Raw genomic sequence first — 25747 nt, 5'->3', positions numbered from 1 at the left:
TATTCTCTCCCACATCTTTTCGTCCTCTTCAAGTATCCCCTATTTGTTTCCCCATTTAAGTTCTATTCGCAGAAGAGTATTATCCGCGTGTACGAGTGAAAGTGCTGGAGAATAAGAACAGTTTCCATCCGAAAATAGGACCAGTTCTACCCATACCATCTAGGATCTTTCCCTCGTTCTCTCGCTCCTAAGATCCTTCATCGTTTCTTTTTGCTCGCCCTGAGCTATCGGTCGTGATTTCAATTGATTGATTCCTTGAACAATCCGCTGTTCACCGTCTGTGCGGCCCATACTGGCAGATTTTTCTGTTGCTAGGAGATACCATCCGGAAGAGGATATTTGCTCTGGACCCCTGCTATACCACCGTGGACAACACTCCCGAGGACTTCTATTGCTGGTCGGAGATAAGATCAGATTAGCCCGTCTTTTGGATCCGGATACTTTGTTTTTCTTTCGCCTGTCTTCGTTTTCTGCATTTTGTGCTTGTTTCGAGGACCAAAAAAGGAGAACAAATCTCGGATTAGCCTTCATATCAGCCTTGGTGTTCCCTGGACGCAGTCAATAGATCTATTATTCTGTTCTTGCTTCTTCAAAACAAACCGGTCGTCATTTCTCCATACTTTGGAACCTTGGTTGTGGACCTCCTGTTCCGGATTTCATTGTTGCCACTTGGATCCGTTGTGCCTTAATACCTTACTACCGGAGACTTGCCCTTCTGGATTATCAAAATGTCTGGACGTCAAAATGAATATTTCATCCCTGGGGATGGTATCAGCCGGGAAGTCATTCAAGCGGACATTTGTCGCTACCTTGGAAACGATGCGCTCGTAAGACCTGGAAATCACAATGTCCGTCTTCCATATCCTTATTTCATAAGAGACAGCTAGACCCAGGATGGTATACTGACTTGATTGAATAGGGCTGTCAAGGCTACTTCATCCGGGCTTATCGGAATCTCACATCTGTAAGTTACTCGCAGGAACCCGCATGCTTCCTTTTCTTTTATATTAAGAATTGAATACTAACGCATGCTCTCATGTAGGAAATGATTACTGACCTCAAAGCGGACTCTTCTCGCTGGGAGGCAGATGTAATGCGCCGGAAAGATCAAGGCCACCCACGGGGCCACTACTACCATAACGATTATCATATGCAGCAAGAATACTCTCTGCCTCACCAAGGTCCTAATGTGCTTCCGCCAACTTATGGGCATGGTGCATCTGTTCCTCCAACTAGTTATGGTACTTCTGTCCCTCCGGCGCCAAGTTATGGCACTTCTCTTCCTCCAGCAAGTTATGGTACATCTGCGCCAATCCACGAGGCGCGCTCATCAACTGGTCCATCTCCACCGCCCACCTACAGTGCTCCTCCACCCCAACAATACATGGAATCGTATGCTACAAACCCATACGGACAAACGCAGAGTCCTCCTTATTCCACACATTCTACTCCGACGTCGTATCCTGCTACCCACTCCAACCACTCCAACCACTCCACCGCCCACTCGCATTCGCCTTTCACGCCTGGTCAGAATCAGTTCCCTTCACAGCAGCAAATTCCTCCCTTCACTACGTCGGCTCAGCCTGCAGTTTCTGCTGAGATCCACCCGTCATACAAGTATACGAGCTCCGGTTACGGCTATGACGGTGGATGGAACAATGCTCCCAGAACATATCCCGGGCCTGGCTATGAGACCGAGACAGAGTATTCCCCTGTTACCACTGGAGTGAATTACCCGGCTACCACAGCTGCTGACCCTCGCATGCCTGGAATGGGATTAAGATACACTCCGGAGTCGACATATTCGGACCGCAATAGGCCACAGCCAGCAAGAGATAACCGTGCCCGGTAAAGGATTCTTACTTCCATGGACTTCATAGTTTGACGTTCCAGGAAAGGAAGTTGATTCTTTTTTTTATTCCTTTTTTTTTTTTTTTTTATAATTCTTCGTCTGAACAAAAAATGTCAAAAGAGCAATTCTTTTATACCCCGTTGCCCAGGAGTACCATGGCCGGACCGTGAGAAGAGGCTCCGTTGGGACTCCGTGTGCGCCTGGGGAACCAATAAATCGCAATGTGCCACTTTGGATGCGGATGTCCTTGAATCTGTTTTTAATCTACTGTTGTTGTCAATCCGTGTTCTTGGCCACTACCAATGGATACTGCGCCTATTTGCCCTGATTTTATGGTCCCCATTCCTATAATTACGGTTGTCCTCAAAGGTTATTTTGTGTGATGGATTATGAATTTGTGGTCTTTCTCTTCAAACCTTTCTGCCATCTCTGGATAGTTCGATTATATTCTCTTCCGTCTGTTTCTACGGTGTACTGGCTTGTTTCCTTATGCTGCGCATCTCCTTCCTGTCTTATTTTGCTCTGGGTGAAGAGGAGTTATTCTGGATATTTCACTACAATTCTGAAATTGCTCGGAGGCATCCCGCTGATTTAATCTGCATCAGCCAGGACTCCGATAATACAATCGTCCTACCTACAAATTCCATGTAGATAAGCATATCTGGCGTTATCGTTTTCCTGGGAGGCAGGTTATAGATTTATCTAAGTTGGCTTAATCGGTATCTTGTCCACTCATCTGAAGACGTACCTTCATGTCCTTGGTTCACAACATGAGCCATTGATGTAGAGTCATCAGATAGCTCAGACCTTGGCTTGCCTTGTTGGGTATAACATGATGTTTTGCGGCATCGTGGAGACGATTCAACAGTGAGTCAAAGGATCTTCCTAGACCATTCATAATACAAGAACTAATTATCGTGGTGGTCTTTATAGCGGCTCAATTATTTATTGTTCAGAAGCATTGATTTCTAGTCATTGACCTTGGCGCCTTTGCTTTAAATTTTCTTCCCCATAGGCTGTATTCAAAATGGGTAAGATAGAAGCACTATATTTCTCTAGACTTTGCCACTGTTTAGTAGTTCAATCCAAATATAATGCCAGCGCCCAGCCTAATAGATTTTGCATCAATTGCCTCAGTTGCCATTTTGAAACATTCACAACTTCTTCGACGATGGACATGAACATATTCATTATGTGGCCCTCTTCTTTCGCCATCTCATCTATCTAGATTTTACAAAGGACTTCTTTCTTGCCATCCATTTCAAAACCATGACATACGACTCGAAGTACTGCCTCAGAGTCAAAATGGCCAGAATAGCAGGTTTTCCCCTGTTTGACGACGGGAATTTCAACGTCCTTATAAACCCCGATATGTACATTCTACATGCGTCGGCTCTGGGGGGGGGGAATTGCGCTTCTTGTACCAGGATCAATGAGCCTGGACAATTAGGCGCAACCCGGTTGGTACTTGTCCCGTCGGCTGTGCAGGCCAAGGGCGTCCTCCAATTCGAAGTGAGTCTCCGTATTCAACCTTCAGAGGCTTTTTAAATAATACTGATAGCGATACAATAATTACAGGCGTTCGAGAGCTATAACCGGCAACTTGAAAAAAGCGCTGTCACCTACCGGTATCGTTTGGTCCAAACCCCTCCGCAAACTGCGGAAGACATACGAGCTAGCTGGGAGATCATGAAAGCCCAAGAGACTGCGCTCTTGCGTGTCAATCGGTTGATCTTTCATTCCATTGTCTGGCGCTCGACCATATGGGTTAACTTGGGAATACGGATGCGCTCCACCGTGATCTACCAAGAAGCTGTGATTTATCTCGTGGGTATATGGAAAGCCTTGAACACGACGACTATCAGTCTCCTCGATCCTTACACTCATTACCTCTGTCTGAAGAGGTATCAAGAGCTCGTCCTGAGAAAGAAGACTGTCGAGTGCCGCATCTTCAGTCACTACCCTAGAAATATGCACCGTGGGACAAACAGTAACCTAAGCTGCGCGTTCTACGCAAACGACATCTTCATGTGGATGAACATCTGTTTCTTCCGCCAGTAGTTCAGCAACTCGGTCGTGCAGCGCCATAACTATGTCGCTGACGATGGAGGTGCAGCTTTCTATCGCATAATTAAGGCTGCAAGTGTTAACCTCATGTCCCAAGGAATGAATTATTTCAACCTTAAATTCCCGATAAGTACCAAGGGGCGTAATGTGTTCGAGGCGGGTGTGCGGGAGTTGAAGGAAGACATAAGGTCTTTTGTCGATTATCTCCTTGTCAACAATAGTAGATATACCTCTGATAGCTTCCTCATCTGACCTGCTGTCGCGTTGATGAGGATCGGCCTTGGAATAACGAGGAAGAAAAAGATGGCATTGCAAGCGAGGGCGATGGACAAAGCGAAGCTTCTGTAAAAATCAACGAGAGCAAGGTGTGTTTTTAGACGCAGGAAGTTGTCAAATATAGTAATGCAACACTACGCAATGTGCTTTTAGTCACATTTCGGATTTCAACAATATGGATATATATCCAGGTGTTCTGGGTACCCGACTCCATCCGACGATCTCCATGAACTCGGACACCTCCCTTTGATGCTCAATGTCAATTATGGCAATACCGAGAGTTTCTTGACAAGCCAAATGAATCCGTCATTTATGGATTCCCAATTTGGCTGGTTGATGAATCCGTAATCCGCTGAGCCCCGGAAGGGCACTTTGGGTTCTATACCCTTTCAATTGTTTAAAAAAAAAAAAAAGGGCGAGGCTTTAAGACATAGTCATATGTTTTTGTATGTTTTTGTTTGTTTATGAGACATGCATTTTTGTATTTTTGTTAAATATGTGATGGATAGATGAAGCTCGATGTCCTTCCAACCAATTCAGATGGCTGACATTTGCCGAAACATGGTTGGTACGGCGTATCCGAGGCACTCCACGATGCTCAATGTCTAATCATTGGAACTGACTGGGCATAACAGGTTTAGTGTACAGTCAAAAAAACATCCAGTACTTATTTGGGAGGGTTTATGTTTTTCGTATTCGGTTTCGGTTTATTTCGTCGATGGTACCATTGGGCAGTTGAAGATCTGTATTTATGGATGGCTATATACATCGGTTTTGTATGTCTTTTTGCAATCGGATATACGATTTGGGAGTAGAATTGTTTTTAATCGGATATGATTCGTCTGGTTTATGATGAATCCCCATTGATTCCCATGTAGAAATACATCGCAGCACACACAGCTTGCCTACCGTCCCCGCGGAGACTGCAAATTGTACCCTCACAAGTAGCACCATAGGGACATGATAGACATACCCTAATAAAAGAATATAGTCGAGAACACGAAAGAAAGAAGGATCTGGTATCGTAAGTGACGACAATGCTCGATTCCCAGGGTTTGGTCTCTCAAAGACTCCGAGTTAAATACACAGTAAAAGCAAATCCGGATATAACTTCACACGACAATGCACACATCTCCCTCATTCCCTTTTGATTTATTTTTCTGTCTTTACTGGTCATCGTAGCCTTGCGGGATCGATCGGGGTCCTTGCGGGACTAGAATTCGCAGAAACGGAATATGTTAGCAACTATTCGGAAACGCAGAACCATGACCATGCACAGCTCAAATGAAGGAAGCTCCGGACACAGGTATCAAGAGGAGAAGAAAGTTCATCCTTACTGGGATATGTTAGAGGAATAGGCTGCGGGTCAACATCACCGAAGAACCGACGGATCGGAGGGAGGGCGACCAGTGAAATCGGGCCGGAACAACCAAGGACCATGGCGTAGAAGATAGCGGGCTTCTCGTGCGAGGCCCAGCGGAGGTAGCGGAGAGGACTCGACCAGAATTGAGGGTTTGACATTGTGACCGGTTGTATGGGGAGATTTCTGAATTCAAAGGTTCTTTTTTCCTGGCTTCTTTCGCGGGGGTTCGAGGAAACGGAGGGTATGTGTGATCAATTGAGTCGAAGTGAATCACACGCGATAAATTATCCCACCGGAGCGAGGGTTGTTGAGGGGGACAGCAGCAGGGCGAGGTTTGCGACTGAGAGGGGAAGAATTGGGAACGGAGGTTTGGAGGTGGAAATGGAAAGTGACGACAGGCGCAGGCGGTCTTGGCGCTCCGTCTCGCAACACGTCGCCCGTTCTAGTATCGATACAGCTGTCGTCGACAACTACTCTCTCTTTTTCTTGAAATTCGTTTTCTGTTTTATACCCACCCTTCGCTGCGCAAGTTATTGCAAGATGCGGTGGTATCTTTCTTTTCTCCTGTTCTGCTTTTTGGCGGTTGTCCACGCCTTGAGTAGCTCGGGCAATCGTTTAGTGGTGATTCTTGAGGAAGCGGCCGAGAAGGAGCTCTATTCTAGCTTCTGGAGCGACCTGCAAGGTGAGTTCTGTGAATTACTGGAATGTAATTGAAGCTGACATATCTGTGATAGCTCGTGGATACACAATCTCGTTCGAATCGCCCAAGAATAGCAAATTCTCTCTGTTCCAACATGGCGAGAAGGCTTACGACCACCTACTTATCCTCCCTCCCAAATCGAAAGGTTGGACGACTTTACCGAATCATGACATTGAAGATAACTCGTATCTAATAAATCATGGCCGCAGGCTTTGGACCTTCCTTGAGCGCCAAGAATATCATCGATTTCATGAACAAAGACGGCAACGTCCTTCTCGCCCTCTCCGGCAAGACTACAACACCAAGCGCTATCAGCTCGCTATTGCTGGAATTCGACCTGCACCTATCTAACGACCGTTCGTCCATCGTTCTCGACCACTTCAACTACGACACTATTTCCGCATCGGAAAAGCACGACGTTTTGCTTCTCCAAAGACCGGGCCAATTGAGACCTGACACCAAGGCCTTCTTTGACGGTGACGGTGTTCTGGCTTTCCCTAGGGCTATTCCCCAGACTCTCGGAGATTCCAGCAACATCGTCACTCCTATCTTACGGGCTCCAGTTACCTCGTACAGCTATAACCCCAAGGAGAAATCGTTCACTCCGGAAGATGTCTCGGCAACTGGCTCCCAGCTAGCTCTCGTTTCGGCCATGCAAGCCAGAAACTCGGCTCGATTTGCTGTTCTGGGATCTGTGGAAAGCTTAGAGGATAAGTGGTTCTCAGCTAGTGTCAAGGCGCCTAAGGACAAGAAGGAAGCCAAGACGGCTAACCAGGAATTCGCGAAGCAATTGACTTCGTGGACCTTCAAGGAGACCGGTGTGCTGAAGGTTGGAAAGATTGAGCACCACCTTGCTGAGGAAGGAGAGATCACTTCCGAGCAATTGAACCCCTCTCTCTACCGTATCAAGAACGAGACAGTAAGTTGCGCTCGTTATCCATGCAATTGGCAATACTGATAGTGAATCTTTCGCAGGTATTTAGCATCGAGGTCTCCGAGTACGTTAACGACAGATACGTTCCCTTCGAGGTCCCCGGTGAGGATGCTCTGCAGCTCGAATTCACCATGCTCTCGCCCTTCCACCGCCTCACTCTCCAACCATCTCTCCGAACGGAAACCAGCACTGTGTACAGCACACGCTTCACCATCCCCGACCAGCATGGAATCTTTTCCTTCCGTGTCAACTACAAGCGTCCCTTCTTCACCAACATCGAGGAGAAGCACGAAGTTACCGTTCGCCATTACGCGCACGACGAGTACCCCCGCAGCTGGAGAATTAGCGGCGGATGGGTCTGGATCGGAGGTCTCTGGTCTGTGATCGGCGGATTCCTTCTCTTTGTTGTTGTATGGCTCTACTCCGAGCCATCTCCTGCTGCGTCCAACAAGAAGACGCAGTAAGCGATGTAACATCTAGTATAACGTACATGCTTTAAATGAAAATCTTGTGCCAAAACGCACGAGCTGGTATCATATATCAAGTCTCCGGTCTTTTTCGAGGAAACCGTATGTAACGTAGAGCATCCGAGGGGAATATATTCCTTATGTACAATCCCTGCGTAATGGAACCCTGTTATCGTACACGCATTTCTATGATGTCGTCAACCATTCCAGTGAAAACTCCAACCCATGCCAGAAAACACAAGATATATCAAGTGCAAGAACAAGACCACTACCAGAATCGAATCCCCTCACTTATAAGCCCCTCGTCTTCTCCGGGTCCATCTGAACTTCATCCCCGCTGATTTCTTTGACCGTCTCGAACGCCGGCCTACCAGCGTACATCTGCTGGGGCTTGTTGGATTTCCCGCCTTCGATTTCTTTGGACAGCGCGATTGGTTGATTTCCACGGAATCGTTTGCGCATATCGATCATCCCGCGTCTATGGCAATAGCAGTGGGTTAGAGATCCGGTTTCTTTGTATTATCGTTCGACTCCTGATCGGATGTCTCTGACGTACTTGCACTCGCTGAAACCTTTCCGCAGCTGTTGACATTTCGTGGGTAATTCTTCGGCCAATGGCGAACTCAAACATTCTCTCGGACTATGGCGCTGAACCATGATGCAATCGGATTCTTGGAGACATTGCGCCAGGGCGTCTCCTGTCAATCAATCACGAGGACATGTTAGAGTGCTGATCGGGTTATGTTTGCGGTCGTTCGGCGATGGTTAAGTAGGCAGGTCTCCCTTTCAGACACTGCTTTCCAGGGAGGGGCAAAACGACGTACTGATATCTCTGCAGGAACTCGGCATTGTGTTGATATAATGCTGACTTGTTCTTGGACAACGGTGATTCTCCCAAACGGAAACATAATCATTGGTTCTGCGGCAAAATGTGCCTTTCCCCGGATTATATAAGCATCAATCACATGGGACAAAGACATTAGTTACTGTCACCCAGTTACATCATGGAAGATGCCTGCGGTCAAGCTTCAACTTTGCTGCCCTTGTTTCATTTGATCGTATTATGTTGATTGACTATATTGATTCTTCTGCGGATCTCCTCTAGTTTGGCAAAAAAGTGCGCGACGCCTGCTTCTCCATACTCTCGCCATGGCGCGAGTACCAGTGATTGGTAGACTGTATTGGTCTGAATATCTTGCTCTCATTGGGTCTTTTATTTTGATGTTTTCCGGATGGGTTATTCATCTTATTACATTCTGTCTTCGTGAGTAGGCCGTGTCGAGTTTTGCGCTTGAATTGTATCTTTGGGGGTATTTTTTCCGGAGCATTGAGAAAAGGGGCTGATCAAAAGACTACAGCTGATCCGGTCATTCGCTTCTTCTACAACCGATCGAAACGAATTTTCACGGCCCTCGTTGCTCCTGAGAAAGACACACGCGACAAGAAGAACAACTTTGCCACTTCAATTGCGCAGGCCTCGGACTTTGCAGATATCTGCGCACTGTTCGGTTACGAAGCCGAGGAACACATCGTCCAGACCAATGATGGGTATCTACTGGGTCTCCATCGTTTAGCGTATCGGAGAGGAGAAGAAGGAACCAGAGTAAATCAGGGTGAAGGGAGTACCCGCAAGAAGGTCGCTTATCTGCATCATGGACTCCTCATGTGCAGCGAGGTTTGGGTCTGCCTGACGGACGAGCAACGATGTCTACCCTTTCAACTGGTGGAAAGAGGATATGATGTATGGCTGGGAAATAACCGGGGGAACAAGTATTCGAAAAAGTCGGTCAAGCACTCGCCGTTAGCAAATGAGTTCTGGGACTTCTCGATCGATCAGTTCGCCTTTTACGATGTCCCCGACAGTATCGAGTATGTTCTTAAGGTGACAGAACAGCCTTCACTGTCGTATATTGGGTTTTCACAAGGAACCGCACAGGCATTTGCTGCTCTTTCTATCCACCCGACGCTGAACCAGAAATGTGATGTTTTCGTGGCGCTGGCGCCCGCAATGGCGCCCTCAGGACTGTCGAACCGCATCGTGGACTCTTTGATGAAAGCCTCTCCCATCTTCCTGTTCCTTCTCTTCGGTCGACGCAGCGTCCTTAGCTCTACGACAATGTGGCAAAGTATTCTCTACCCGCCGCTCTTCGTCTGGATCATGGATTCTTCGCTATCAGTGCTCTTCAACTGGAAATGCAAGAACATTCACCTATATCAGAAACTAGCCGCATACTTTCACCTCTTCTCCTTCACCAGCACGAAATCAGTGGTTCACTGGTTTCAAATTATTCGGAACCGCAGCTTCCAATTCTACGACGACGAACTTCAGTCTCCGTTGAGTCTTGTGGCCACAGCGCGGTTCTACAAGCCCGTTAAATACCCCATCAAGAATATCAAGACTCCGATCGTTTTGCTCTACGGAGATAGCGATAGTCTTGTTGATATCGATTCGATGCTTCAAGGACTGCCGCGGGGAACTATTGCGAAACCGATTCCCACATACGAACATCTCGACTTTTTGTGGGCCAATGATGTTGACAAGCAAGTTTTCGGCGACGTCTTTGAGGCGCTCGAGCGGCACAGTGTCCGCAGTGGTGTATCATCTAATGGACCTATTGAAGTAAAGGCCCGTAGTCATGCTAATCCTGATATCAATGGTCATTCTGACAAGGGTGCTAAGGCCACCCACTGATCTATGCTCCTATCCGCTCCTATGCATTTTGCCCATAAATTTACTGATATTTCTTGCTTTTTCCGGCTTCCGGGGTTTATTGGAATTTTGCTTGGGATTCCCTAGGTATGTACATACGTCGGGACCCGATGTTAGATACTGCATGATGCTTTTTGTTCTTGTGGTTATTGAATAGATCTACGGTGTACCTAGTACTTACTCGCATGGTACACAAGCCATGCCGCATAAAGCATATCAGAACATGTCGTGGTACTCGGGTATAGCTTGCCTCCTATCCGTAGGCTATATATAGATGTCTAAGGCCACATTTCGCTTAGCGACAGCTACCCAACAAGGACCTCAGGGCCAGAATGTAATAGCTGTACCCATGTGACTCTGACTTCTGACTTTTTTTTTAACCGAGCCCAACTAACACCCCAGCGCCAACCTAAGTCGACATATCCCGTAGGAGCTCGGATACATTGGGCATCAAGCATCAACCATAGCCGTGGACGATGCACAGTGCGCAACCGGCCCGTCCCCCCTCCCTTGCTGTTGTTGTACGGAACACGAATTTCGATAGTGTATTGGCTGTGGGAGCGCTTGACTTTGATGTTTGTATTTATCTTTCAGTTACCCAATCTGCAGGATTACGAATTGGGATGTCGATTGAGTCTGGGATTCAGTGGAATGCTGGGGTATGTATCTCATTGGGGTTGTGATACACTAACCACAACCACAACCACAACCACCGGTTGGCATGTGGTCGCAGGGTAGGGATGTTTGGTAGATAGCATGGGGCATGGATTTTCACTCGTGTCCGTACCTGTACTAAGGGTTCCATCCTCGTCCAACCTAGGGATGCACATGCAATTTGTCGATGGGCTACCGCTTCCCCGAAGAAATAAACAAATGAAATAAATGAAAAGTCAAATAATAAGAAAGGACGGCCCAGAAGTTCCAGGTGCATCCGTGCTTGACCAGGATGAATTTCGACTGGACCGGGTAAATGTACCGATGGGCTTACAAGATGGATGGCAGAGTTGATAGGTAACAGGGCCCCGGTGACGTATAAACGGTATCTAATGGTCAATGACCTGGACGTGTTTCAAGGCCTGATTAAAGGTCTGAATCAGGCGTGTGTGGAAAAGAGGAAGAAAAAGCAAAAGAGAGAGAATAGAGCATATGGATCTAGGCTGTACAACCACTAAGCGATGGTTATGTAGGTGGTATTGCACCAAAAAATGGTGCTGCAGATGATGTCTCGATCCGGGAGGACAGAGTACTTCACATCTGTCCTGACTCTTTCCTTTAGACTGACTCTCGATTCTCTTAAATGCGAATAGCTCGTATCGAGTGACGGAGATAAAGAAGGATTCTCTGTTCATCGTGATTTAGTCTACTTACCTGGAGAAAAGGAACTGTTGCGGTAAGTGACGCTTTATTTCCTTCTCTGCTCCGTTCTTTTTATATTCCCATCGTATTCCCATTGTACTTTCTTGTTTTCATTTTGAAGTGAGTGGTCAATCCTCCCGCTCAAGCTAGCGTATGGGCAAAATGTCGGTCTTTCCCCGGAGGGCTCCCTCCAACGAGATAGGAGCTGGGATACTCCCGGATAAAAGCCAAGAGCGATATCCATTCGATCACCATAGTCACATCATAATCATGGAGAAGAAAAGCATTCCCCTGAGCCCCCGACGGGCATATTGCCAACTGGTCACACTTCCTGCTGCAGCACGCAAAGCGGACTAACCCGAGCGATCTCCAAGCACCAGCAGGACCGACACCATTCTTTCTCTGATTGGAAAACTCCGTGGCTCTTCGCGCGTTTTTGCTGGCCGTTAAGGTTTGTTCGCGGATATTGGATCGCCCGTCTGTCCGCACAAAATTCGACGCTTCTCACCGCCGCCCAACGACCGTCGTGCCCAGTCCTATCCCAATTTCCCTCGTCCTCACCATCACGAGGGGGTACTATTGTCGTCTTTTCTTTCTTTTTATTTTGCTTATTGTTGTTGCAGTCCCTGAATTGGACTGCTCTTTTTCGTGAGTGTGTTGTGGTGGCCTTCTCCTGCAGACCGACCCCCAAAACCTGGTTCAGTTTTAGCCTCCGCGGAACTTGGCCCGATCTGTTGACATCAATCTGTCGAGAGCAATTGCTCCTCCCCGTCGAAACAACCAACCACCACCACCACTACCACCATTCTGCCCTTTCGCCGCTGTCCTGAACCAATTGAACCCTTTCCTTGACCGATAAAGGCGTTGTTCGCGGCCTCCGTCGACTCAAATTCCTCCGAGGGGATCGTCAGCCCTGAAGACCGATGTAACGATCGCGTGTCGTTGCCCTTGCTTTACCGGCGGCATTCCTCCTCCTCCGGGATATCGAGATACATACATAATCGATCCTTCATAGATCGCGACATTGCATATCGGAACAGGCGATATATAATCGGATTGGCGCGCGGTTCCGGCCGAATTATACATTTTCTCGAGAGACGTCAATTTCATTACGGTCACTGGTCAATTCGCAAGTCGTACCTCGGTATACTTCCTCGGAATAATACATCCATACTGTTCACTACACCCCGACGTTTTTGTTTCCTTCCCTGGGCTTCTAGGTTCTCCTTTTTGAGTCGAAAAATCACCGCTGCTATTCTCAATGAGGCCGCAGTAAGTCGATGAACTCCGAGGGCCTTCAATGGTCGCATACTTGTTACATGATAGACTAATCATTGGATTTATACCAGACGGGAATATCATATTGTTGTACTAGGTGCTGGTAGGCATTGACTGGCTCGACCCAGGAAAAGAAAAGCGACGCCCTGCTAATGTCTATTTCTGCGCTCTAGGTGGTGTTGGGAAAAGTTGTCTCACTGGTTCGTACATCCTTGTCCTTTGTAGCCCTCATTTACATCTTCTTCCTTTGTCTTTGCTGTTATGAAGTGGCCCGTTCTCATTATGCCTTTTTTTTTTTTTTTTTTTTGGCATGCTGATTCTTGCAGCTCAATTCGTCCAAAATGTCTGGATTGAAAGTTATGATCCCACGATTGAGGATTCCTATCGTAAACAGATGGAAGTAGATGTAAGTATTGACTATCGATCCTTTCCGTTCTGCGTTGCTAACTTCATACGACAGGGACGACAATGTATACTAGAGATGTATGCACCGTGACCCACTTCCCGTGGAAATGACAGTCGTTATCCACCTGTGTACATATCACTAACTGATATCTTCTCCCCACAGCCTTGACACTGCAGGGACAGAACAATTCAGTAAGTTTTTCACTCGTGTTGGTCTGATTATAATGTCCACTAACACGCTTTACAGCTGCTATGAGGTAAAAATCTTTTTTCATTCACTCTTGCGTCGACTTGTGGTAACGTGACATCAATACTGACATTGCACAGAGAGTTATACATGAAGCAAGGGCAAGGCTTTTTGCTCGTATTCTCAATCACCAGCATGTCATCCTTACACGAGCTCTCAGAACTGCGGGAGCAAATCACCCGCATTAAAGACGACGAAAACGTCCCCATCGTCATCGTGGGGAATAAATCCGATCTTGAGGAAGATCGTGCAGTTCCTCGTGCTCGCGCATTTGCACTTTCTCAGACCTGGGGGAACGCCCCTTACTATGAGACTTCGGCTCGTAGACGAGCCAATGTCAATGAAGTCTTTGTTGATCTCTGCCGGCAAATCATCAGAAAAGACACAGAAGGGAACGGAAAGTCTTCTGATGCATTAAGAACACGAGATGGCCCGAATCGCCATGACCGAAAGCGCGATAAGAAGCGTCAAACGGGACGCAGGTCACCTTGTGTGATCCTATAGAGGTTGCTCGAAGCGACTACCACCATATCAACACCTATACAACCACATCCTCCACCATCGTTCATCCGTTTAAACCCCATATCTTGAAACCTCATTTCAACCGGATTTGCCATGTTGGCACATATCATCACCGGCATACAACCATACACCCATACATCTACAAACCAACCCCCTAATCGTTACGCCCACTTCACTAATATCCATCGATTGAACCTTGTCCAAACTCGCTTATATCATACGCATCACCCTCATACAATCGTATCATACGCCGTCTACGTTTTACCATTTACCGTCTACCTACCAATTTACCTCAATATGATAGATTTATGTTCATTTTGATTCTGACGTTCCTTTATTCCGTTGCTGTTTTTGAAGAATATATGTTTTTATTTACTGCACGCCCGAACCTTATCTGTCCTGCTTATTTATGTCTATGGAATGGGAAAAGTTCTTGTTCTTGTTCTCGTTTCGTTCTACTATCTGTGATGTAAATCTAGAAAAAACGGTTGTATCAATCAATGTAAGTTGAATTGGTAACATCTATACCACGTCTACCTGTACAGAATACTATATGAACCATCACATCCGGAAGACCCCAAAACGCGTCTGCACATTCTCAACTCTACCACCCAACGCAGCCGCCAGACTCAATCCCAACACACGTCTTGTTTGCGCCGGGGGAATGACACCGTCGTCCCAGAGCCTTGCAGAAGAGAAGATCGCTTCCGATTCACGGTCAATACGCGCCTTCAGTTCGGGGTCTGCGGTGCGTCCGACGGCTTCCATCACGGCGGATAATTGCTCGGAACCCATGACGCCGATTTTGGCGTTGGGCCACATGAAGAGAAGACGTGGTGAGTAGGCGCGACCACTGAGTCAAGTTAATAAATATATGTATAAAGGGGCTTAGGCTGGGGTTGATTACACTTACCACATTCCATAGTTTCCAGCACCCGCACTCGAACCAAAGACAACAGTGAACTTGGGAACATCGGCACAAGCAACCGCAGTCACCAATTTGGCGCCGTTCTTTGCGATACCGCCCTTCTCCGCATCGGCACCAACCATGAAACCAGAGATATTCTGGAGGAAAAGTAGGGGGATGTTTCGTTGAGTGCAGAGTTCAATGAAATGGGCCCCCTTCAGCGACGATTCGGAGAATAGAATACCGTTGTTAGCGACGATGCCAACCTGGTGTCCATAGATTCGGGCAAATCCAGTAATGAGCGTGCTACCATAGTCGCGCTTGAATTCGGCGAATTCACTTCCGTCGACAATGCGAGCAATAACTTCGTGAACAGGAATCTGTCGACGCAGGTTTGTTCCGACGATACCATTGAGCTCGTTAGGGTCGTAAAGTGGCTCATTGATTACCGCGCCCTTGAATAGCTCTGACGGGATGCTGGTCTGCGGGTAGTTGAGGTTCGCTACCGATCTCCGAGCCAATACAAGGGCATGCGCGTCGTCGACAGCCAAGTAATCCGTCACTCCCGAGACCGAACTGTGAAGCTGGCCACCTCCTAGATCCTCTGCGGAGACCTCTTCGCCTGTCGCGGCTTTGACCAGAGGAGGTCCAGCTAGGAAGATAGTCCCTTGGTTTTCAACGATGATCGTCTCATCGCTCATAGCTGGAACATAGGCGCCTCCTGCCGTACATGGACCCATGACAACAGATATTTGGGGGATACCCAACGAGCTCATTCTCGCCTGGTTGAAGAAAATACGTCCAAAGTGCTCTTTGTCCGGGAACACGTCCGCCTGGTGGGGTAGGTTGGCACCTCCGGAATCAACGAGATAGAGACATGGAAGTTTATTCTCTTGGGCAATAGCTTGCGCGCGTAGGTGCTTCTTCACCGTTATGGGGTAGTATGTCCCTCCCTTGACGGTGCTGTCGTTTGCCACAATCATGCAAGTGACACCCTCCACAGTCCCAATTCCCGTAATTATCCCTCCTGCGGGAACATCTTCTCCATACATCCCGTTGCCTGCCAGGGGAGATAGTTCCAAAAACGACGTGCCAGGGTCAATCAAAGAGGTAACCCGATCTCGTGGCAGCATTTTCCCACGGGAAATGTGTTTATCCTTTGCTTTCTGCGGTCCTCCTTGTGCAATTGTACTGTGTAGACTGGACATCCTACCAACTAGCTCTTTCATCTGTTGCTCGTTTTCACGAAAGTCGGACGACGAGGTGTCCACGGCCGTAGGCAGGACGGAGATTGCAGAGGCATGGTGTGGATGTGTGTAACTGGCAATTGTTCTTCTAGCAGTTCGTTGAATAGTTGTTGCTCTTGGAGCTCGAGATAGGAGTAGCCGTTGTGAATGAGGGAGAAGCACTGTTGCTCTGGAGCTAAAGCTCCGAAGAAGCGGAGAGGGAGCACGCATTGCGGAGATAGGAATGAGGTGTTTTGTCAATTAAGACACATCCAGAGCCAGCTGAAAAATGCCCCTTCTTGCTACTCAAAGCTAGATGAAGACAGTTAGGACACAGAAGCGGATATGAAGCGGAAGTGAAGGACCAGATTACTGTAGGAGCTCATCCCCGGATTGCGGGGAAGGCGATGATTACCGCGTTTAGCCGCAACATCCTGCATAGACGCCATAAATGCTCTCTTCCTTTCATGCTTTCCCGCCTAATATTCAGCATCTACTCTATCCCTGTTTTTAATTATGACCGCGGTATCAACTCTCCCTTTTGCTCTCCGGGGCTCCTCCAGAGTCCTATCTAGATCGCGGAAGCCGCTCCTCCACCGCATCCCCGCAATTCGGCCGCTGTCAACCAAACACCCGAAAGGCTTCGTTGCACCGACGGAGGATGAGCTACAAGAGCTCCGGGAGCGGGTTCAAGAGTTTACCAGTGGGTGCTCACAGTGCTGAAAAGCTATGGTTTGGTATCTACTGCTGACAATGGCACAATCCAGGGCGTGAGATTCCCGAAGATGTTGCGACTCGGACAGACGCAGAGAATGAATTCCCGGCAGAGATGTGGAAGAAATTGGGCAATGCTGGGTATGTATTCCAAAGATTTAATGGGCAATGTGATGCTGACTGGATCATCAGTTTCCTAGGAGTAACCGCAAACGAAGAATATGGCGGACTCGGAATGGGCTACCAGGCTCACTGCGTTGTGATGGAAGAAATTAGCAGAGCATCAGGTACTTGCTTCCCGTGGTCAGCTCCAAGATATTTGTTTCTAATGATATCCAGGAAGCATTGCCCTATCTTACGCCGCCCACTCCCAACTCTGCGTGAACCAACTATCTTTGAACGGAACTACCGAACAGAAAGAACGATATCTACCTGGTCTCCTCTCAGGCGAGAAAGTCGGTGCGCTTGCCATGTCTGAGCACTCAGCTGGTTCCGATGTAGTCAGTATGAAAACGTCTGCGAAAGAAGTTGATGGTGGTTGGGTGTTGAATGGCACCAAGATGTGGATTACCAATGTGAGTTCCGATTGAACTCTAGCTTTACTGTATGCTAATGTGTCTTTGCGGTCTCTAGGGTCCTGATGCGGACTACGTAGTCGTGTACGCTAAGACAGAGCCGGAAAAAGGATCGAAAGGCATTACCGCGTTCGTGGTGGAAACGACTTTCGAGGGATTCTCATGCGCGCAAAAGCTTGATAAGCTGGGTATGCGTGGATCAAACACAGGGGAGCTCATCTTCGACAACGTCTTCGTGCCGAAAGAGAACATCTTGGGTGAGATCAACCGAGGCGTCAAGGTGCTGATGGAGGGTCTTGATCTTGAGCGTCTCGTTTTGAGCGCCGGGCCTTTGGGGTGAGTAGAGCCAAACACGTTCACCCCTTTGTCGAAACAGATGCTGACATATTATCCAGTATCATGCAAGCATCCCTTGATCTCGTCCTCCCCTACACCCATCAACGCAAGCAATTCGGGACCCCCATTGCACATAATCAACTTATCCAGGGTAAATTGGCAGACATGTACACCAAGCTCTCTGCATCGCATGCATACACATACAACACAGCACGACAGATCGATAACAGTGCTTCATCTCCGGAATTTAAAATTCGAACTCAGGACTGCGCAGGTGCTATTCTGTATGCTGCAGAGAGAGCTACCGAATGTGCCCTGGATGCTATCCAGCTCATGGGTGGCACTGGTTATATCAATGAAGTTCCTGCTGGAAGATTGCTTCGGGATGCGAAGTTATACGAAATCGGTGCTGGGACAAGTGAGATTAGGCGTATGGTTATTGGGCGTGCATTCCATAGAGAATACTCCTAGTCGTTTTGTTCCGTTGTAAATTTGAAAAGACGAAAGTATATGACGGATAGATAATATTGAATCATGCCTAGTAAATTTCGTCTATATTACAATTTTGATCATTAGATGTGTTCTATCCTTTCCCTTTAACAAAGCCCTCTCAAAATGATTCCATGTTAGATCCCTATTTCTGACTTCTCGTTTGCCTAGCCGACCTCCGTACAGGCCCAGATGCTAACGCTGACTGTGTTTCTTGGCCAGCCGCCACGCGCTTCGACTTGCGTCCTTTAGTACCCTGAGCGGACTGGTCCTCATCAATGGAGATAGACGCCTTGCGTTTTTTACCCTTCGCAGGGGACAAAGCGGGGGGCGAGGGTCCTGTCGGATCATTATTGTTATTTTCTTTATTAGATGAGGCGAACGGTTGCGAATGATAATTGTTTGCTGGTAAGTCGTTTACCGAGGCCGGATTCATAGCCTTGTCAACTTGCACAGAGGGCGGAGAGACGGATTTCTCCAGAGTCGTGTTCGAGGCATAACCCACAGACCCACTGTCCCCCGGAGTCCGCTCAGTGCTGACATCCCTTGACGTCTCATCTTCCACCATGAGATCTTTAACTGGACCAGACGGCGCAAGTTCCGGAACAGAATTATCAAGATAATCAAGTACTTTGTGTTGTCTCCATGCCCTGGAACGGCCGAACGAGGGATGGGAGTTCTTGAAAACTTCTCGCCAGTTTTTGAGTAAAGCGACCTTCTCCCCTTCGCCCGGTGCCATGACCTGAACCGGGTTCTTGTCGTGCTCTGGTCGTTTCCAGACGACGCTCTGGAAAGACGTCGGGTCTGGCGCCTGGGATGGAACGACTCGAGTAGTACCCCCTCCAGTTTGTATACCATTGCTTTGCTTTCGTCTCCATATCGTCTGGAGACCTTGGCCGGCTGGTTTTCGGCTGGCCAGTTCCGCTGTACGTTGTTTTCGCTTAACCGTCGGATCCTCATCGTAGTAATCGTCGGAGAGCTCGTCCCAATCACTGTAGTACTCGTCTACATCGAACGTCGGGTCTTCAAAGAAAACGGCATCGTACGTTGCTGTCGCGGCCAGGTCGTCCTGTATCATTGGTGGTCAGTACATTAACTCTTGGTGAAAATCGCAATTCTTGGATATAAGGGAAAGGCATGGAAGAACTAACGGCTGCATCAGGTTCAGGCTCTTCGATCCAGAAGATGTCGTCAAACTCGTCGTAGTATTCGTCATCAGACATTATGATCGCTCTTTATAGTAGTATATCGACAACTCAAGAGCCCGTTTCAATATCGCGAGATATTAAACGCAAAGAATTGATCACCTTTTCAAAAGGAGATCAATATATCGCTATTCAATAAAGCGCGCAGCTTAAGGATCGTCCGTCGAAAAAGGATCGTGCTCACACGCCCAGACAGAGAGACCCGGGAAGTCAATGAATGGGTTAAAAAGGGGAAGCTAATATAAGCTAATCTCGACGTAGAGTGAACGTATCAACCTGAGGCTAGCATGATCCGTGTTGACTGCTGTGGTGCTGTGTAGAGGGAAGAAAGATGCGAAAAAACGGGGCCGAAAGTTTCGGTCGATCTCATGTCACGTGTATTTCCCCGCAGTTTCGCTTTCCGTCGGCTAAAGAGCATTGAATAGCTACTGCCAGGGTTGGTTCAGAATGTTCTTTAAACCTCCCTGGGGTCGCTTCTTGAGATTTCATCACAGTTACCGATTTGTGTGACATGCTTCTTTGCTGATATACCCATAATCGAGCCTTGTTCATGACTTCTATCTAGCATTATATACAATGCCACTTTCACCGTTTCTCCGCATTTCTCCTCGCCTGGGCCTGACTGTAGCTCGGAGGTCAAAGAGAGCTGCTTCTACGTTTTCGTCGAGAGCAGCAGAGTCACGATGCTCCCTCAATTCAATTCTCATCGCAAATAGAGGTGAAATAGCTTTGTATGTTTGCATGTAGATAGGTATCACCAATCAATTGACCATTGCTAATTAACCTGGTGCTAGACGAGTCGGACAAACCGCTTCACAGCATGGCATTCGAGTCACTACGCTATACACAGACCCAGATAGTCGATCCCAGCATGCGTTGAGTTCCCCTTTTGCGTTCAACTTGGGATCCGTTTCGGCCTACCTCGATGGAGATCGGATTATAGAGATTGCAAAGAGAGAGGGTTGTCAAGGGATACATCCTGGTTACGGCTTCGTGAGTACGAATTAAAACGAGGAAATGTTTTTATGAGGCTTATAAAGCAACGGTGATGTAGCTCAGTGAGAACTCTGCGTTTGCACGAAAATGCACGGAAGCTGGGCTGGTATTCATTGGCCCTCCGTGGAAAGCTATCGAGGACATGGGAGACAAGAGGTAAGCTGTACCATGCTATTACGATATTCTTCGAGCAGCATGTACTAATAAGGGACAGTCGTTCTAAGGAGATCATGACAGCTGCCAATGTACCCTGTGTACCTGGCTACCATGGCCAAAATCAAGACCCCAACTTTCTCGAAGCCGAAGCGGACAAGATCAAATACCCTGTGCTCATAAAGGCCATCAAGGGAGGCGGTGGCAAAGGCATGCGCATCGCCTCATCAAAGTCAGAATTCCAGGCTCAGCTACAATCAGCAAAATCCGAGGCCAAGAACTCGTTCGGCGATGACCACGTTTTGGTGGAGAAGTATATCACCACACCGCGACACATTGAAGTCCAAGTCTTCGCAGACAAGCATGGTAACTGCGTCGCCCTCGGAGAAAGAGATTGCAGTATCCAGCGTAGGCACCAGAAGATCCTCGAAGAGTCCCCTGCTCCTGACCTTCCTGATGCGACAAGAAAAGATATCTGGGCTAAAGCAAGATCTGCTGCTTTGGCCGTTGGCTATGAAGGTGCTGGCACGGTTGAGTTTATCTTCGACAATGATACCGGGGAGTTCTTTTTTATGGAAATGAACACCCGACTTCAGGTCGAGCACCCCGTTACTGAGATGGTTACTGGCCAGGATCTGGTTTACTGGCAACTCAAAGTGGCCGAGGGTGCAAAGCTCCCGTTAACCCAAGACGAGGTAGAAGTCCAAATGGCCAGTCGCGGACATGCCATTGAAGCTAGAATTTATGCAGAGAATCCTGACCAGGGGTTTATTCCTGATTCGGGACGTCTGGTCCACGTTCGCACACCAGCAATCACAGAGGATACTCGAATCGACGCAGGCTTCATCGCCGGGGATGAGGTGTCTGCACACTATGATCCTATGATCGCAAAGCTGATTGTGCGGGGTGCAACACGAGAAGAGGCAATCCGCAAACTCTTGGCTGCACTAGAGGAGTACGAAATTGCCGGTCCTATTACCAACATCGAGTTTTTGAAGGCTGTCTGCAAAAGCGACGATTTCATTGCAGGTCAGGTTGAAACGGGTTTCATCGAGAAACACCGGAAGGGATTGTTCGCCAAGGATACTATTGGAGGCGAGGTGCTCGCACAGGTCGCATTGGCCTGTTTACACCACGACACCACTGACAGCTCGCGTAAGCTAGCTAATTTTGAAGGGTCTGCGGTGGGATTCAGTCCAAGTTACCAGCAACGGCAGTTCACCTTCGAAGACACACATTCCGGGTCCAAGGATGGCACAACATTCGACGTGCGAATTCAACAGATAAGCGATAACCAATTCAGTGTGAAGGTTGGAGACCAAGTGTTCGGGCCAGTGTTCAGCCATCGCAACCCCGACTCGCCAGTGATCACCTCATTCTTTCCCCACACACGTCTAGACACCACGGTGATCCGGGACGAAGACTCTATTATCGCATTCCAACAGGGTACCCAGTATCGATTGACGCTACCACGGGCGAAATGGATGGATAAGGCATTGGGAATGAAGGATGTGTCCAACAGTGTGTTGGCACCAATGCCGTGCAAAATTCTGCGTGTGGAGGTACAGGCGGGTGACGCGGTAGAGAAAGACCAACCGTTGGTGGTTATTGAGAGCATGAAGATGGAGACGGTCATCCGTAGCCCACAGCGGGGGACAATTTCACGGGTGGTGCATCAAAAAGGAGTAAGTCAAGATGAAATCATTTTCCTTTACCCCAGTTGGACCACTACCTTTCCCGCTTCCTGCGCGAATTATTTGAAATGGTTTTCGTAAGGTTGGATTCATTGAAGACGCGAGGCATTAGTCTGTTCTGGGCTGTGTTGGCTGAGCCGGTCGCTGTCAGCCGAAATCGGGGATGAGAATTTTTTGTGGTCCGAGTCGGGTAACCTTCACCTTTTGCGGGGTGTGGGGAAAAGGCACGGACCCGGTCCGATTAAGCTTCCATGGATGTTCTTCTGACTTTCCAGGCCGAATTCGGCCATCTCCGCCTTCTGCCATTTCGGATTCACCACTCTTCCACCCCCTACACAACAAAAAAAAAGTCTTTCGAGCTAACACATGCCTTGCAGGACCAATGCAAGAGCGGAACTCCCCTCGTCGAATTTGCGGGTGAAGGCGGTGACTAGAAAAGAGCGGGCAATGTTGTGTGTTTCTGGAATAAGGAAAGCCGGAGGAGAGCTGCGACTTACGGGAGGAGGAAAGTGAAGCGTTTTAGTGGAGCACCCTGTATCAGTGCAGAAGTGATGAGTCAATTGAATGGTCTCATTGGCCGATTGTCGTCACTTGCTGGAGAACCGGTCTAAAACCTAAGTTTGAAGCAGCCAGTGCATGTAACCTCGGTGCCCGTGCTCTACAGAGTGTCGCATACAAATGCTTTACATGATTTTCTCAGTAGGCACTTGCTTCAATGAAGTTCGATAATATAATCGTGTTGCACAAGTACTCCGTACTACCCGGGGATTCTCACTACATCATGTCTGGATCTTGTCCGCAGGTGAAATTGGTACAGCTGGATCTGCCCCACACACCACATCCTATCATTGTGGCTCCAATACGGGGATGGACAAGCCCAGAGTAAGCGGCGTGCAGAGTACGAGTCTGGCTTACCAGGGGTCAGCGATAGGTGGCAAAGCAATCCCAGGAACTGAACTCATACCCCTGGATATCCTTAAATAGCTCTTCTTACCTTGGCTCTTGTTTTGGATAGGCCATTGGTTATATCGTTTTTTCGGAATGCAGACGATACCATCCGGCAAAGAATTGCTATCTAATGAATCCCATTAGGTCACATGGGCTATCTAGCTGCAGGTCGCTTGGGCCCAGGCCAGCGAGTGACATCACGGGGCCCGCTGCACTCTCCAATGGCAGACTGACAGCTGCCCACTCTTTCTAGGGACCAGCTCTCTCCAATATTCACCGCAACTGTGGGTATCTATACAAATATATATCGCACTTCTGAATAATCACCAAAAAGCAATCATGTCAATTAACCTGGATCAGATTTTTTTCACCGGCCCAGAGCTTATAAATAACTGTTTCAATGCAATTCGCATCCTGCTTCTTCATGCTCATTCCAACTCTACACTCTCATTTTTACGTATTCTAGTGCCCCCTTGTTCTTTGTTTGAAATTCCTTCTTATACTCTTCTTTCCCCTCGTACTCTTCCAAAGCAACAATTCCTCTAACAACCATTTTCACAATGCTCAGGCCAACCATTGCTCGTCAGGCCCTCAAGGCACTCAACACCTCCACACGCCCTTCCGCATTCGCTGCATCCTCTTCCTCCCTCCGCTCGTCCTTCGTCCGTCCCCTCTCTTCCTCAATCCCCCGCACCAAAGACAACAAGAAGGATCCCAAGAATGGCTTCCTGGAGTCCGCTACAACCAAAGCCCCCCAGGGTGCCTCTGGTGAGCAGGAGGGTAAATATGCTCGTACCGACGAGGATATCGTGATCCCGTATCCTGACGATGCCCATATGCCGGCCCAGCCTATCGTGCAGGGTCGTGGGGGAATGCACTTCAAGCGGACGCTGGCTCAATTCTCCCTCGAGAACAAGGTTACTGTGGTTACTGGTGGTGCTCGTGGGTTGGGCTTGGTTATGGCCCAGGCTATTGTTGCCTCGGGGTCTGATATTGCCATTGTTGATTTGAACAGTATGTTATGGCCGATTTTGAGACAGGCAATGCTAACACCTGGCAGAGGAGGAGGCGGAAGCCCAAGCTAAGGAATTGGTGGACACATTCCGGAGGGAGAACCCTGGCTTGGAGCAGTACGTGAACCCGCACTGCTTGACCGATTGATATGGACTTATAAACTGACCCAGGATCTTTACTAGAATGCCCAAGGTCACTGCACATTACTCCGACGTTGCCAACCCGGATTCCGTCAACGCATCGCTCCAGGAGATCATCGATCAACACGGTCGAATTGACAGCTTAGTCACCTCCGCCGGTTTCACGGAGAACTTCGATGCTATCTCATACCCCTACGACCGTATGCAGAAGCTGTGGGGTGTTGTCGTGGATGGTACCTACCTGTTCTCGACTGGTGTTGCTAAGCACCTGATGGAGCGTAATGTTTCGGGGAGCATTGTGATGATCGGTAGCATGTCTAGCTCCATTGTTAACATTCCTCAGCCTCAGGCTCCGTACAATGCTGCCAAGGCTGCTGTTCGTCATCTCGCTTCGTCTTTCGGTGTTGAATGGGCGGGCTCCAACATTCGAGTAAACTGCATCAGCCCTGGATACATGCTGACTGCTCTGTGCGTGCCGTGCCTTCTATATGTTGTCTATTTGAGTAGAGTACTGACGTGCAACAGCACTCGTAAGATCCTGGACGAGAACCCCGACCTCCGCGAGAAGTGGACTTCGCTCATCCCCCTCGGCAAAATGGGAGACCCCGAAGACCTCATGGGCGCGGTTATCTTCCTCCTGAGTGACGCATCTCGGTACATGACCGGTGCTGAGATCCGCGTCGACGGTGGCTACACCTTGACTTAAGGGTCGATTATCCTCCTCTTTCGATGGCGTTCAATAAATACCCCCTGGTGCCCTGAGGATAGGGCTGGTTTCACGGAAGCGATATAGAGTGGTTGATGTGTTATGCTTGCTTTTCGTTTAATATTTGGTCTTTCGGTGTTGTTCAAAAAAGAAAGGTAATAATGCGTGACGTCATGGTTATTTGAGAGTCCAGACTCTTCATGTGACGATGGAACGGACTTTAGCCTCATTTTAAATTTCATACCCCGGAGATCCCCGGTTTGAGATCTCCACGTTTACCGAAGCGCTTTTCTGCAGCGTAGTTGGTAACCAGGTACAACCCACAGCGTACCCCAGTGCACTTTGTACACCGCAATGATACTTTCTACGTAGAACAACCCGCGGGTAACATCCATGGCAATTATTTCCGCGCCAACACAACAATATGTCAATCGATGACCAGTCATGACGGGCAACGGAACTCCGTT

The 25747-nt window shown here is 48.3% G+C and overlaps 13 protein-coding genes across 13 annotated transcripts; 9 read left to right on the top strand and 4 right to left on the bottom strand.

Annotated features, from left to right (window-relative positions):
* Positions 1 to 268: 268 nt before the first annotated feature.
* EURHEDRAFT_209414 (putative transcription factor RfeG) lies at positions 269 to 2043 on the top strand. The gene is made up of 3 exons (XM_040777973.1): positions 269 to 848; positions 920 to 964; positions 1043 to 2043. The coding sequence occupies exons 1-3, from the start codon at positions 729 to 731 to the stop codon at positions 1850 to 1852; spliced, it is 975 nt and encodes a 324-aa protein (XP_040642096.1). The 5' UTR covers positions 269 to 728; the 3' UTR covers positions 1853 to 2043.
* Positions 2044 to 3157: 1114 nt separating this feature from the next.
* EURHEDRAFT_374495 (uncharacterized protein) lies at positions 3158 to 3913 on the top strand (the record flags this gene model as incomplete). Its single annotated transcript, XM_040778642.1, has 2 exons — positions 3158 to 3364; positions 3431 to 3913. 2 exons carry the CDS (start codon positions 3158 to 3160, stop codon positions 3911 to 3913), a joined length of 690 nt encoding a protein of 229 aa, XP_040642095.1.
* A 1007-nt stretch (positions 3914 to 4920) lies between these two features.
* On the bottom strand, positions 4921 to 5916 carry EURHEDRAFT_408746 (NADH:ubiquinone oxidoreductase subunit NDUFA3). Its single transcript, XM_040780907.1, has 2 exons — positions 5533 to 5916; positions 4921 to 5408 (listed from the first exon to the last, which is right to left on the bottom strand). Exons 1-2 carry the CDS (start codon positions 5714 to 5716, stop codon positions 5362 to 5364), a joined length of 231 nt encoding a protein of 76 aa, XP_040642094.1. The 5' UTR covers positions 5717 to 5916; the 3' UTR covers positions 4921 to 5361.
* Positions 5917 to 5997: 81 nt separating this feature from the next.
* On the top strand, positions 5998 to 7743 carry EURHEDRAFT_408745 (dolichyl-diphosphooligosaccharide-protein glycotransferase). The gene is made up of 4 exons (XM_040780906.1): positions 5998 to 6240; positions 6293 to 6403; positions 6468 to 7177; positions 7234 to 7743. The coding sequence occupies exons 1-4, from the start codon at positions 6099 to 6101 to the stop codon at positions 7654 to 7656; spliced, it is 1386 nt and encodes a 461-aa protein (XP_040642093.1). The 5' UTR covers positions 5998 to 6098; the 3' UTR covers positions 7657 to 7743.
* A 65-nt stretch (positions 7744 to 7808) lies between these two features.
* EURHEDRAFT_408744 (PET191 family protein) lies at positions 7809 to 8547 on the bottom strand. The gene is made up of 3 exons (XM_040780905.1): positions 8484 to 8547; positions 8216 to 8357; positions 7809 to 8137 (listed from the first exon to the last, which is right to left on the bottom strand). Exons 1-3 carry the CDS (start codon positions 8506 to 8508, stop codon positions 7951 to 7953), a joined length of 354 nt encoding a protein of 117 aa, XP_040642092.1. The 5' UTR covers positions 8509 to 8547; the 3' UTR covers positions 7809 to 7950.
* A 118-nt stretch (positions 8548 to 8665) lies between these two features.
* On the top strand, positions 8666 to 10610 carry EURHEDRAFT_408743 (sterol esterase). The gene is made up of 2 exons (XM_040780904.1): positions 8666 to 8923; positions 9018 to 10610. Exons 1-2 carry the CDS (start codon positions 8809 to 8811, stop codon positions 10349 to 10351), a joined length of 1449 nt encoding a protein of 482 aa, XP_040642091.1. The 5' UTR covers positions 8666 to 8808; the 3' UTR covers positions 10352 to 10610.
* Positions 10611 to 13313: 2703 nt separating this feature from the next.
* On the top strand, positions 13314 to 14159 carry EURHEDRAFT_374490 (putative RAS small monomeric GTPase (Rsr1); the record flags this gene model as incomplete). The annotated part of the gene is made up of 5 exons (XM_040778641.1): positions 13314 to 13409; positions 13464 to 13486; positions 13572 to 13600; positions 13656 to 13665; positions 13736 to 14159. The coding sequence occupies 5 exons, from the start codon at positions 13314 to 13316 to the stop codon at positions 14157 to 14159; spliced, it is 582 nt and encodes a 193-aa protein (XP_040642090.1).
* A 497-nt stretch (positions 14160 to 14656) lies between these two features.
* On the bottom strand, positions 14657 to 16667 carry EURHEDRAFT_383560 (putative 3-methylcrotonyl-CoA carboxylase, beta subunit (MccB)). Its single transcript, XM_040779579.1, has 2 exons — positions 15091 to 16667; positions 14657 to 15030 (listed from the first exon to the last, which is right to left on the bottom strand). The coding sequence occupies exons 1-2, from the start codon at positions 16539 to 16541 to the stop codon at positions 14739 to 14741; spliced, it is 1743 nt and encodes a 580-aa protein (XP_040642089.1). The 5' UTR covers positions 16542 to 16667; the 3' UTR covers positions 14657 to 14738.
* Positions 16668 to 16787: 120 nt separating this feature from the next.
* EURHEDRAFT_520542 (acyl-CoA dehydrogenase NM domain-like protein) lies at positions 16788 to 18478 on the top strand. Its single transcript, XM_040786824.1, has 7 exons — positions 16788 to 17013; positions 17078 to 17165; positions 17217 to 17311; positions 17364 to 17599; positions 17658 to 17787; positions 17809 to 17935; positions 17995 to 18478. The coding sequence occupies exons 1-7, from the start codon at positions 16827 to 16829 to the stop codon at positions 18404 to 18406; spliced, it is 1275 nt and encodes a 424-aa protein (XP_040642088.1). The 5' UTR covers positions 16788 to 16826; the 3' UTR covers positions 18407 to 18478.
* On the bottom strand, positions 18448 to 19937 carry EURHEDRAFT_520541 (uncharacterized protein). The gene is made up of 2 exons (XM_040786823.1): positions 19576 to 19937; positions 18448 to 19493 (listed from the first exon to the last, which is right to left on the bottom strand). Exons 1-2 carry the CDS (start codon positions 19645 to 19647, stop codon positions 18570 to 18572), a joined length of 996 nt encoding a protein of 331 aa, XP_040642087.1. The 5' UTR covers positions 19648 to 19937; the 3' UTR covers positions 18448 to 18569.
* A 268-nt stretch (positions 19938 to 20205) lies between these two features.
* On the top strand, positions 20206 to 22553 carry EURHEDRAFT_448515 (acetyl/propionyl/methylcrotonyl-CoA carboxylase subunit alpha; the record flags this gene model as incomplete). The annotated part of the gene is made up of 4 exons (XM_040783747.1): positions 20206 to 20360; positions 20424 to 20622; positions 20684 to 20781; positions 20840 to 22553. 4 exons carry the CDS (start codon positions 20206 to 20208, stop codon positions 22551 to 22553), a joined length of 2166 nt encoding a protein of 721 aa, XP_040642086.1.
* On the top strand, positions 22415 to 23285 carry EURHEDRAFT_408735 (uncharacterized protein; the record flags this gene model as incomplete). Its single annotated transcript, XM_040780903.1, has 1 exon — positions 22415 to 23285. A coding segment is annotated over exon 1 (179 nt), but the record flags the coding sequence as incomplete, so codon positions are not given.
* Positions 23286 to 23708: 423 nt separating this feature from the next.
* EURHEDRAFT_520539 (putative D-arabinitol dehydrogenase ArbD) lies at positions 23709 to 25604 on the top strand. Its single transcript, XM_040786822.1, has 3 exons — positions 23709 to 24434; positions 24481 to 24550; positions 24617 to 25604. Exons 1-3 carry the CDS (start codon positions 23981 to 23983, stop codon positions 25278 to 25280), a joined length of 1188 nt encoding a protein of 395 aa, XP_040642084.1. The 5' UTR covers positions 23709 to 23980; the 3' UTR covers positions 25281 to 25604.
* The last annotated feature ends 143 nt before the right edge of the window (positions 25605 to 25747 follow it).

Source organism: Aspergillus ruber, assembly GCF_000600275.1.
Source record: "Aspergillus ruber CBS 135680 unplaced genomic scaffold scaffold00003, whole genome shotgun sequence".
Lineage (NCBI taxonomy): Eukaryota > Fungi > Ascomycota > Eurotiomycetes > Eurotiales > Aspergillaceae > Aspergillus > Aspergillus ruber.
The sequence above is the reverse complement of the archived record's forward strand: the minus strand, read 5'-3'. Positions and strand labels throughout refer to the sequence as shown.

Coding starts and splice junctions, on each gene's coding strand:
- EURHEDRAFT_408743 (XM_040780904.1), top strand. CDS start 8,809: ATGGCGCGAGTACCAGTGATTGGTAGACTGTATTGGTCTGAATATCTT. Junction 8,924..9,017: donor TCTTATTACATTCTGTCTTC/GTGAGTAGGCCG, acceptor AAAAGACTACAG/CTGATCCGGTCATTCGCTTC.
- EURHEDRAFT_209414 (XM_040777973.1), top strand. CDS start 729: ATGTCTGGACGTCAAAATGAATATTTCATCCCTGGGGATGGTATCAGC. Junction 849..919: donor TAAGACCTGGAAATCACAAT/GTCCGTCTTCCA, acceptor TTGATTGAATAG/GGCTGTCAAGGCTACTTCAT. Junction 965..1,042: donor CTTATCGGAATCTCACATCT/GTAAGTTACTCG, acceptor GCTCTCATGTAG/GAAATGATTACTGACCTCAA.
- EURHEDRAFT_520542 (XM_040786824.1), top strand. CDS start 16,827: ATGACCGCGGTATCAACTCTCCCTTTTGCTCTCCGGGGCTCCTCCAGA. Junction 17,312..17,363: donor AGAAATTAGCAGAGCATCAG/GTACTTGCTTCC, acceptor AATGATATCCAG/GAAGCATTGCCCTATCTTAC. Junction 17,600..17,657: donor CCAAGATGTGGATTACCAAT/GTGAGTTCCGAT, acceptor TGCGGTCTCTAG/GGTCCTGATGCGGACTACGT.
- EURHEDRAFT_408746 (XM_040780907.1), bottom strand. CDS start 5,716: ATGTCAAACCCTCAATTCTGGTCGAGTCCTCTCCGCTACCTCCGCTGG. Junction 5,409..5,532: donor TATTCCTCTAACATATCCCA/GTAAGGATGAAC, acceptor TGCGAATTCTAG/TCCCGCAAGGACCCCGATCG.
- EURHEDRAFT_383560 (XM_040779579.1), bottom strand. CDS start 16,541: ATGCGTGCTCCCTCTCCGCTTCTTCGGAGCTTTAGCTCCAGAGCAACA. Junction 15,031..15,090: donor GCTGGAAACTATGGAATGTG/GTAAGTGTAATC, acceptor AACTTGACTCAG/TGGTCGCGCCTACTCACCAC.
- EURHEDRAFT_408744 (XM_040780905.1), bottom strand. CDS start 8,508: ATGCCGAGTTCCTGCAGAGATATCA. Junction 8,358..8,483: donor GAGTTCCTGCAGAGATATCA/GTACGTCGTTTT, acceptor ATTGATTGACAG/GAGACGCCCTGGCGCAATGT. Junction 8,138..8,215: donor AAAGGTTTCAGCGAGTGCAA/GTACGTCAGAGA, acceptor CTATTGCCATAG/ACGCGGGATGATCGATATGC.
- EURHEDRAFT_408745 (XM_040780906.1), top strand. CDS start 6,099: ATGCGGTGGTATCTTTCTTTTCTCCTGTTCTGCTTTTTGGCGGTTGTC. Junction 6,241..6,292: donor CTTCTGGAGCGACCTGCAAG/GTGAGTTCTGTG, acceptor TATCTGTGATAG/CTCGTGGATACACAATCTCG. Junction 7,178..7,233: donor ACCGTATCAAGAACGAGACA/GTAAGTTGCGCT, acceptor AATCTTTCGCAG/GTATTTAGCATCGAGGTCTC.
- EURHEDRAFT_520541 (XM_040786823.1), bottom strand. CDS start 19,647: ATGTCTGATGACGAATACTACGACGAGTTTGACGACATCTTCTGGATC. Junction 19,494..19,575: donor AGCCTGAACCTGATGCAGCC/GTTAGTTCTTCC, acceptor CCAATGATACAG/GACGACCTGGCCGCGACAGC.
- EURHEDRAFT_520539 (XM_040786822.1), top strand. CDS start 23,981: ATGCTCAGGCCAACCATTGCTCGTCAGGCCCTCAAGGCACTCAACACC. Junction 24,435..24,480: donor TGCCATTGTTGATTTGAACA/GTATGTTATGGC, acceptor AACACCTGGCAG/AGGAGGAGGCGGAAGCCCAA. Junction 24,551..24,616: donor GAGAACCCTGGCTTGGAGCA/GTACGTGAACCC, acceptor GATCTTTACTAG/AATGCCCAAGGTCACTGCAC.